The sequence below is a fragment of the Miniopterus natalensis genome, chromosome 9, assembly GCF_054644295.1.
Source record: "Miniopterus natalensis isolate mMinNat1 chromosome 9, mMinNat1.hap1, whole genome shotgun sequence".
Lineage (NCBI taxonomy): Eukaryota > Metazoa > Chordata > Mammalia > Chiroptera > Miniopteridae > Miniopterus > Miniopterus natalensis.
In genome coordinates, this window is record NC_142089.1 from 4,645,472 (window position 1) to 4,655,429 (window position 9,958).

General features: G+C 58.3%; 1 protein-coding gene across 1 annotated transcript; it reads left to right on the forward strand.

Moving 5' to 3' along the window:
• Positions 1 to 320: 320 nt before the first annotated feature.
• Positions 321 to 9,131, forward strand: MTHFR (methylenetetrahydrofolate reductase). Its single transcript, XM_016205651.2, has 11 exons — positions 321 to 736; positions 1,849 to 2,087; positions 2,893 to 3,003; positions 4,216 to 4,409; positions 5,087 to 5,337; positions 5,624 to 5,758; positions 5,956 to 6,136; positions 6,376 to 6,558; positions 7,446 to 7,547; positions 8,310 to 8,429; positions 8,759 to 9,131. Exons 1-11 carry the CDS (start codon positions 504 to 506, stop codon positions 8,987 to 8,989), a joined length of 1,980 nt encoding a protein of 659 aa, XP_016061137.1. The 5' UTR covers positions 321 to 503; the 3' UTR covers positions 8,990 to 9,131.
• Positions 9,132 to 9,958: the final 827 nt, after the last annotated feature.

Here is a 9,958-nt window from a genome sequence, read left to right on the forward strand (position 1 = left end):
GCCCTAGCCTTAAGCTCTTCCTCTGTCTCTGCTCCGCCCATGAAGTAAACACCCGCGGGCAGTGTTCCAGCTCACAGTCCGTTCTGGGTCTAAGCTGGCAGAGATGGACCATCCAGCACCTGAGGCCCTCCCAGCCAGGCACCGCTGCCCCTCCCTAGGAATGCTGGCCTCGGAGGCTGGCATCAGGAGGTTCTCAGTGCCATCCTCCATCAGGTAGCTGTCACTGAGGATCCGTGGGCCGAAGGAGCATGTTTCTGTGCGGGTGGGGCCTGCCACACACGGAGCTGGGCAGCAGCGGAGGGAGAAGCCTGGGGTGAGACAGCGTAGTCGGCCGTAGCTGTGGCTCATGGAGCCACACCGTAGGGGCATTGTCACCCTTACCCTCGGTGGCCTTAATCCTGCGTGGAAATGCAGCAACTCACTTGACCTTGCCCCTCTGGGGCTCAGCAGCCCACCGACTCCTGACGCCCTCTGCCCCTACCCCGTGCAGCAGGAGCCCGGCCATGGTGAACGAGCCCAGAGGGAATGGCGGCCCTGGCCCCCGCTTGGAGAGCAGCAGCAGTGGCATCGAGGGCTCCAAGGAGGGTTCGAGATGTTCCTCTCCAGGGCTGGACCCCGAGCGGCACGAGAGACTCAGGGAGAAAATGAGGCGGAGGATGGAGTCAGGCGACAAGTGGTTCTCGCTGGAATTCTTCCCTCCGCGGACGGCACAGAGAGCTGCCCAGCTCATCTCCAGGTGAGCTGGCACGGGGTCGGGGAGCGGGCCGGACTGGGGGGCGTCCCCTCAGCCCGCCACGGGCCACTTTGACCCAGCAGGGAGAGGCAGCCAGAGGGGCTCAAGAGAGTAAACACAGGGTCAGTCCGTCGTTTGACCTGCAGCTTCTTGGTTGTCAGTAAAATTCCCCCCAAGCCTCTGGGTTTTTGGACACGCTCTTCAATGAGTTAAAAATGTTGATTCAGTTCTCTGGCGGAACGTCAAGCTGGATCCGAGTATAGTTTAGGAAGTCACATAGCAGAGCCTGGAGGACATTTCCAGCAAGTTAGGCCCTTGGATTATGCCTCTTGGAATCTAGAAATGCCAACCGAATGATGTTAGCACTCTATGAATTGCAGTTCCTCTTTTTAAAGTTTATGCGTTTTACCATTTGCACTTCTCATGTTTCGCTCCCAAAGCTTGAAGTTTAGGGCACAAGGATGTTTCAATACACTATTAACCAGCTTGTAACCCAGCGCATGTACACGCCTGGGCCACTCAAGTGTGGTTCCTGGACTGTGCCCTTGCTGTGCAGGACTGCTGGCTGCTGCACCAGGACGGGGGTGGGGGTGGGGGCGCGCAGCATGATGGAAACTTTGTCTCTCTTTTCCTCTTCCTAGAATGAGGCCCTGCTTGCCACACTGAGGGCTCCCCAACTCTTAGCCACTGAACTTAACACATCCAAGATAATAAATATGCGAGCACTTTGAAAAATCTGCAGTACTGCTCTTAAACAGAATGGTTGTATTGTTGTTATATATTATCTCCACAATAGAAATCATAGTAACAGCAGCTCACTGTGTCCTAGCATTGTTCTAAGAGCTGTGGGGCCATCTGTCATAATAGTCTCATAGAGTTATTATGAAGTAAGTACTGTTCTCTGTCACATTGTAGAAATAAGGAAACTGAGGCTCAGAGAAATTAAGTAATTTTCCCAAGATCACATAGCTAGTAAGTAGCAAAGCCAGGATATGAACACAGGCCAGTCTGATTCCAACTTGCTCTGGTGCCCCGCTAACTCCCGAACCCCATGGGAAGGTGGTGAAGGGTGGTGTGCCCTCAGCAACCTCTCTTCAGAAAGGAATTCCCTGCAGGTTTGACCAGATGGGGGCAGGCGGTCCCCTCTTCATAGATGTGACCTGGCACCCAGCAGGAGACCCTGGATCTGACAAGGAGACCTCCTCCATGATGATCGCCAGCACTGCTGTCAACTACTGTGGCCTGGAGACGGTGCTGCACATGACCTGCTGCCGTCAGAGCCAGGAGGAGATCACAGGCCATCTGCATAAGGCCAAGCAGCTGGGCCTGAAGAATATCCTGGCGCTGAGAGGAGGTATGGCACCGTCAGTGCTCTCTGGGATCTTGCTTTCCCGAAGGCCTCTTCTGTCCCTGAAATGGTCCTTTACTTCTCTCCGGATCCCACACTGAGCACGCTCAGGGGCCCATCCCTGCTGATAGCGTCAATAGGCGTTGCCCAGGTGGAGCCACCTCTTCACCTCTTGACCCCAATGAAGGCATTGAGTCAGAAAAACAGCTGGTGCCTGATAACCCTGTGCCCTAGCTACACAGCTTCATCGATGGCTGGCTGCACCCAGCTCTTGGCCCAGTCGAGAGTGCAGTTCTGGCATTTGTCCCAGGAATGAAAGTAGCTGCTTGTGCCTCTGGCCACAGAGTGGAAAGAGGGATCCTGATGAGTGGGGTTGTGTGCCTGTGCTCCCTACCACAAGACCACTGCTCACTTGAGATGAGTGGAAAATTCTCCCAGGAGGCAAGAGCTCCAAGAGGGTGGTACAGTGAGCAGTGGGGTTGGGTGAGGGTAGGCACCCAGGTTTGAGTTGGGGGTCTCTCAGATACTCCAGGCCAAGAGCAGCAGCTGTCCCCTGTTGTCCCCTACTTGCCACTGCCAGCCCCGTGCCCACAGAGTCAGCACTTGGTAAATGTCCGACAGGCTGGGCGCTATCTTCCCCCCCACTATTTACCAAGTGCTGTGCTAGGAAGAGGAGACACCAGTTTGAATAACATGCAGGCTCTGCTTTTGAAGAGCTCATGGTCCTGGGTGTAGGGGTGGGGAGAAGGGACAGAAAGGCCAGCTGGGGATCAGTGAGCCCCGGTGACTATGACCTTCACCAACCCTGCAGACCCCGTGGGTGACCAGTGGGAGGAGGAGGAAGGCTGCTTCCGCCACGCCACAGACCTGGTGAAGCACATCCACAGCGAGTGCGGTGACTACTTCGACATCTGTGTGGCAGGTGAGTGGCTGGAGTGCCCAGTGGGTGGGGATGGAGGGGAGAAGGGAGCACCCAGAGGCACAGAGCTCAGCTGCGTTCAGTTCAGCGCCTGGTATCCCAGCACCCCGAGAAGGGCGGGGCAGAGGTGAGTGAATAGTGTCCCCACTCGGGGTCTGTCATCTGCCGCCCACGCTGCCACCACCCTGAAGTTTTGGATTCTCTGCCTTTTCATGCTCTTAGCTTGCTTCCCAGCCTGTTTTTCTTCTTTAAAACAAAAGAATATTTATTAAGAGGGAGGGAATCTCAGAACCCAAGGGCAGGAAACAGCACCAGACCTCACTAGGTGCTGGAACCAGGACGCAGTCAGAAACCCAGCCCGCCCTGGCCAGTGTGGCTCAGCTGGTGGAGCGTCATCCCGAGCACCAGAAGGTCGCCGGTTCAATTCCCGGTCAGGGCACATACCCAGGCTGCAGATTCTTTTCTTTGTTCTTTAAGCAGAACATCTCCCCTTTCCATAGTCCTTCCTCATGTAACGCGGTGTCTGACTGTTCGCTAGCTTGGACCTCTGAGTAACTTTAATGTTAAAAGCGCTGCTTTAGCCCAGCCGGCAGGCTCAGAGGTTGAGCATCGACCTAGGATCCAGGAGATCGCGGGTCGATTCCCAGTCAGGGCACATGCGCGGGTTGTGGGCTTGATCCCAGCAGGGGGCGTGCAGGAGGCAGCCGATCAATGACTCTCTCATCATTGATGTTTCGCTCGCTCGCTCTCTCTCCCTCTCCCTTCCTCTCTCTGAAATCAATAAAGATATATTAAAAAAAAAAAAAAGTGCTGCTTTAATCCAGTGTCTAGGGTCCAGCGCAGTTACCGCAAGTGTTGCCACGCTGCTGCTGAGCCCTCGGAGCCTCTCTCCTCTATGGCCACCCAGTGCAGGCCTGGTTTGCGGGGCTGGTTGCAAGGGGTGCAAGGCGGGACAGTGTGGGGAGTTTGGAGCAATCCACCCCCAGTCTTGGGAGGGTGGCTCTAAGCCACTGCTCACCAGAGGTCATCTCGAGGGTGCGGGGGTGCATCCACTGTGAGCCAGCCACTCACCCGTCTCAGCCTGTCCGCGCTGTGGTGCTGGAAGGTCCGGGTCTGGAACCCTGGAGGCGGAGAACTCTGCTCCCGGCCCTCTGGTTTCTTACTCACTCTGAGCAGCTGGAGCCAGCCTCTCCCTACTGTCATCCCTACTGCCAGGTTACCCCGAAGGCCACCCTGACGCAGAGAGCTTCGAGGCCGACCTGCAGCACCTGAAGGAGAAGGTGTGTGCAGGCGCCGACTTCATCATCACGCAGCTTTTCTTTGAGGCTGACACCTTCTTCCACTTTGTAAAAGCTTGTTCCGAGATAGGCATCACCTGCCCCATCCTCCCCGGAATCTTCCCTATTCAGGTGAGGGACCCGGGAGAGCTGACGGGCCCTCCCACCCCGTCCTCGCTCAGCCAGGGCCCTGGGGGTGGTGAGGTGCTCGGTTCATGGTCAAGTTCTTCTTTGATGCTCATTGGATTTCCTGTGAGATGCTCCTTGCAAAATGTTCTCACCACCCCATTTTGGTTACCTCTACCCGCCCACCCCCCCAAAAAAAACAGCAACAGCACCTGATGGAGGGGCTTGTTGTACTTTGGCTTACTGGCAAGTATCACTACAAGGGATTAGTATAACACTCATCCTAAATTTTGATTCAATCAACGTTTCTCAAACTCACTGTCATTAGAATCACTTGAGAAGCTTTTTCAAAAGATGGGCCTCCAGATCCCATGCCTAAAAGTTCTGAGTTAGATCTGAGGTGGGGCCTAAGTTTCGCAGGTGATTCTGAGGACCCATGAGGCTTGGGAGCCCCTGGGACTAAGCTGGCTGAGACTGATGGCAGGAGTGCTCTGGGCAGCTGCTGTCCCTGCAGGCTGGAAATAGGGCCAGGCAAGGGTCCTCGTACAGTGTGGTCTGACTTTCCTGGGTCACTCTGTGTCATGCTGCAGTTGGCCAGGAGACCTGGTAGGGGGCTTAAGGGGGAGAAGCAGGGTGAGAGACAGGCAGGACTTGACTCCACGGCCCCCTGGTGTCTCGGACAGGGCTACCACTCCCTGCAGCAGCTCATGAAGCTGTCCAAGCTGGAGGTGCCGCAGACCATCAAAGACGTGATTGAGCCAATTAAGGACAATGACGCTGCCATCCGCAACTACGGCATCGAACAAGCCGTGAGCCTGTGCCGAGAACTGCTGGCAAGTGGCCTGGTGCCCGGCTTGCACTTCTACACACTCAACCAAAATATGGCCACCACCGAGGTGCTGAAGCGCCTGGGAATGTGGACAGAGGACCCCAGGTGAGGCCAGCGGCCCCAAATTCAGGTCCAGGAGCCACAGAGGGAAGTCAGTGGGCAAGGAGGTCAGAGAAGTCACAGGAAGAATGTGCCTAGCAGTGCTGGCCGCGACAGGCGTGCAGGGCGTTGTCTGTGCCCTGGCGAGCAGCACTCAGGCTTCCAGCCTCAGCAGCAGGGCCACATGTACCTTGATATTTGCAAGTCAGGTTGAAGAACCCAGGCTCAGTGGGTTCCTCCTCCCTGCACCCTCTAGCCAGTCCCTTACCCTTTGTGTCCCCATCTCACCCAGGCGTCCCCTGCCCTGGGCTGTCAGCGCCCACCCCAAGCGCCGGGAGGAAGATGTGCGTCCCATCTTCTGGGCCTCTAGACCGAAGAGTTACATCTACCGCACCCAGGGGTGGGATGAGTTCCCCAACGGCCGCTGGTGAGGCCGGCACAGTCCTTTGCAAACGGGTCCTATCTCTTGGGAGGCAGGGGGCAGAAGGAGTGTGCATGCTTATCTGATCCTTGAGGGACAGGAGTCACAGGAATGGCCCCTCAGTGGTGTGTGGGACAGCTGTCCTTCTGTAAGGGACCCAGGGTCAGGAGTGCACCTTGACCTCCGGGCATGTCCTCTGCCAGGGGCAATTCCTCCTCTCCGGCCTTTGGGGAGCTGAAGGACTACTACCTCTTCTACCTGAAGAGTAAGGCCCCGAGGGAGGAGCTGCTGAGGATGTGGGGGGAGGAGCTGACCAGCGAGGAAAGTGTGTTCCAAGTGTTCGTCCACTACCTCTCTGGAGAGCCCACCCAGAACGGCTGTCGAGTGAGTGCTGCTGGGGTGGGATCCCTGGTTACACCCCCTCCCATCTCCCTGTGGGCCCTCCCACCCCGCGCCTCATCTCCCTGGTCGACCTGGCACCTCAGCAAAGGGAAAAGGCTGAGTGGGGAGTCGCTTTCTGGGGGGCCTGGAAGGGGCTTATGGAGGCAGAGACAGGCAGGTCTCTGACAGGACCCAGGGTGCCAGATCCGATGGTCGCCCCAGCCCAGCTCACCCTCTCCCAGGTCACTTGCCTGCCCTGGAATGACGAGCCCTTGGCGGCTGAGACCAGCCTGATGAAGGAGGAGCTGCTGCGTGTGAACCGGCAGGGCATCCTCACCATCAACTCGCAGCCCAACATCAATGGGAAGCCGTCCTCGGACCCGGTCGTGGGCTGGGGCCCCAGTGGGGGCTATGTCTTCCAGAAGGTGTGCAGGATGCGCAGGGCTGCCCTACCTTGACTGGCCCCCAGGAACCCTGGAGGTGGGCACAGGGAGCCTTCCTCCCTGGGGTCCCTGAGTGGACCAGGGTGGACGGGGGAGCTCCTGCTTTAGGTCACGCAGACCTGGGGGGGCAGGTCCCTTGACTGCTCCGGGCCTCCACCTTCTCAAATGGGGACCTACCGCATCCCGTTCTGGGGATGAAGCGTGACAACGCACACAAAGCTTAGCACCGGAAGGACACAGGAAGCTCTCTAACGGGGAGCTGTTACTACTCTTCTGAGTTGAACCTTCCTCCCGGGGCTGCTGGAGTGAAAATTTGCTTACCCAAGCCCCTGGCCCTGGAGTTAGAGAGACCTGGGTATGAAGAGACCAGCTCTGCTGTTTATCGTCAGTGAGCCCAGTTGCTCACCTTGCCTAACTTTCCCCATCTGTGAAGTGGGGATAAGAGGGCCCCCCTGCAGTGTTATGGGCATTACAGGAAATGACTTTACATAAACCCAGCTCAATCTCTGATATACAGTTGGGGCTAGAGAAGCCCTCACTGTCACCGTCCAGGGAGTGGGGTGATGGAAGGTGGCAGAGTGGGCCTCCTGTCCAGCGTCTGAAGTGGCTTCTCCGTCTGGCCTCCCCTTCCTAACTGAGGAGGGCTGGCGGAGGTCCCCCGACCGGCCCAGCTGGGGACTCTCACATACCTGCTCTATGACTCCACCCATATGGACACCACTAGTCCCAATGTCTCGTGTCCTTCCACACCTGTGTGCGGGGGTCCGTCCCCGGGGACGGTCGCGGGCAGGCACCTGACTGGTGTTGCTGAGCGCCGAGGAGGCGGCCAGCAGGGCCCAGGTGGTGTGACAGGTGCCTGCCTCCCACAGGCCTACCTGGAGTTCTTCACCTCTCGAGAGACAGTGGCGGCGCTTCTGCAGGTGCTGAAGAAATACGAGCTCCGGGTGAACTACCACATCGTGGACGTGAAGGTGGGCCGGCTCCGGGGCGGGTGGCGCTTGGTGGGCAGCATGCCAGCGAGGGCACCCCCGGTTACTCCCCCTCAGCGGGCCCCAGGCTTGTGCAGGACAGACCCGCAGACAGAGCTCCCAGCCTAGCGAGGGAGGCCCGGCAGTGGATGATTAGCACAGTTCAGTGTAGGGTGGTGGGGACCCAGAGGGACACCTAACCTGGGAGGTCACAGAAGGCTTCTCGGAGGGTCCTCTGTGGCCTGGATCTTTAAGGATGGGGAAAAGGGCTTCCTGGGAAAGGGCCAAGGGGGTGCGAAGGCGTCGTCTGCACCATGGACTGGCAGCAGAGTGGGGCTGAGGTATTAGGCAGGGGCAGGGGCCAGGTCCTCGGGCTCCACGGTCCCGCTTGGAATGTGGGTTTTACCCGGAAGGCAGGAGGGAGCCTTTCCCAGCAGTGGAGAGACTTGGCCCCGTTTTATTTTAGGCAGGTCACGGTGGGCAGCTGATGACCAATGGGCCCGGGAACGCTGGAGTCAGAAGCCCTTGGGGTGGTCTGAGTAGCAGAGAGAGGCCGGCTGGGCTAGACACGGGCAGGACGGGAGGAAGCAGGTGGAACCACTGGGCGTGATGCTGAGTAAAGTGCGGAGAGGAGGAAGGAAATGCCCAGGTTTCAGGCCTCTAGGTTTTGGGCTCGTAGAGCTGGAGGAGGAGCAGTTGCAAGGTATGGGCAGTAAGAGGGCTCTAGTTGCCTCTGTCCCATCGGCTCTTACGCTCCGCCCCCAGGGTGAAAACATCACCAATGCTCCCGACCTACAGCCCAACGCTGTCACTTGGGGCATCTTCCCTGGGCGAGAGATCATCCAGCCCACGGTGGTGGATCCTGTCAGCTTCATGTTCTGGAAGGTAAGGGGGCTGGGAGCGGGCCTGCCCTGCCCACCTGAAACACCTAGCGCAGGCAGTGTCCCTGGGTCCCCAGCGTGTGGCCCCAACTTGGCTCCCCTGGCTGCACCTCGCCCGTGATTCAGTTTATTCCTGCCCTGCGAGTGGGAGGTGGCACTGGCAGTGGCTTTACTCTGTTCCTGGAAATGTCCTGTTGGGCTGTGGCAGAGGCTCTTGCGGCACTGAGCATGGAGCCCTGACCCGAGGGCAGCCCTGTTAACCTTGCCTGTGTGTGCCCGTGTCTGTGTGTGTGGCTGTCTGCGCCTGTCTGTGTGGCTCGTGTGCACGCGCAGGACGAAGCCTTCGCCCTGTGGGTGGAGCAGTGGGGCAAGCTATATGAGGAGGAGTCCCCGTCCCGGCTGATCATCCAGTACATCCACGACAACTACTTCCTCGTCAACCTGGTGGACAATGAGTTTCCGCTGGACAACTGCCTGTGGCAGGTGGTAGAAGACACGTTTGAGCTTCTCAACAGACCCACCTCGGAAAGAGAGGGAGACAGGCTCCGTGACCCTGCACCCTGACATCCTTAGCTCGGCCGGCTGTGTCCTGCCTTCCTCTCCCCCAGGATTGGCTCTTCTGGGGAACCCTATCTCCATCTGTCCCCAAGCCCTGGCCTGCACTCCCCCACATGTAATGGCAGCTAGACTGGTGTGAGGCTCTGGGCTCTGGCTGGCCCTGAGTCAGCCCCACGTGGGAGCCTGGCATTCCCTGCCCAGGCGGGAGATTTTGCTCTTTTGTGGGGAGCACCCCCACCCCATAGAGGACCATGGTGGGTGGAACCCTGTCCTCCCTGTGAAGGGGAGGAGGCTGGTTATTGCTGACTGGACCCTCCCTGCCTGCATGAGACTGCCGGTGACCTTGCGCTTGGGGCCTACGGGAGACGGGCAAAGCAAACATGGGCAGCAGTCACTGGCAGCCCTGCCAAATAGCTGTGGCAGAGTGAAGGTGCTGCCCTTCCACTTCCACATTGGCAGCTGGGCACTTCCTGCTTGTGACTGAAGGGCAGATACTACCCTGGCACCAGGCCCCTGGAGGGCCTGGGGCTGAAACCCAGTAACAGGCACTTCCTGCCACCTTCTACCTGAGAGCTTAGCTGGCTTTCACCTTTTGGCAGTGCTGCTTTTTGAAACAGTTGTCTCTCTCTTCTGGTGGCTCAAGAGATAAAGCACCTCTTAAGGGTGTCTGCACCTTTGTGCTTGGTGGAGCCCTCGCCTTCCCTTGCCCCCCACCCTTTACCTATATCTTCCTGGCTGATTTTCATCTGTCCAGCTGCTCCCACCCTCTGTGCATCCCAGAAACTGCCTGCCTGGCCCTGCTCCCCTGGAATTGGCCTTCAAGCCCTGCTGCCCAGGGTGGTAACTGGCAGGTGCACAGGCCCTGTCCCATCCCTGCCTGCTAGCTTCGAGAAGGAGAGTGGGGTGGGTGTCCACAGAGCAGCCATCAGCACATCCCCTCACCGCCCTCCAGGCTGGCTGGCTGGCTAGGGAGCC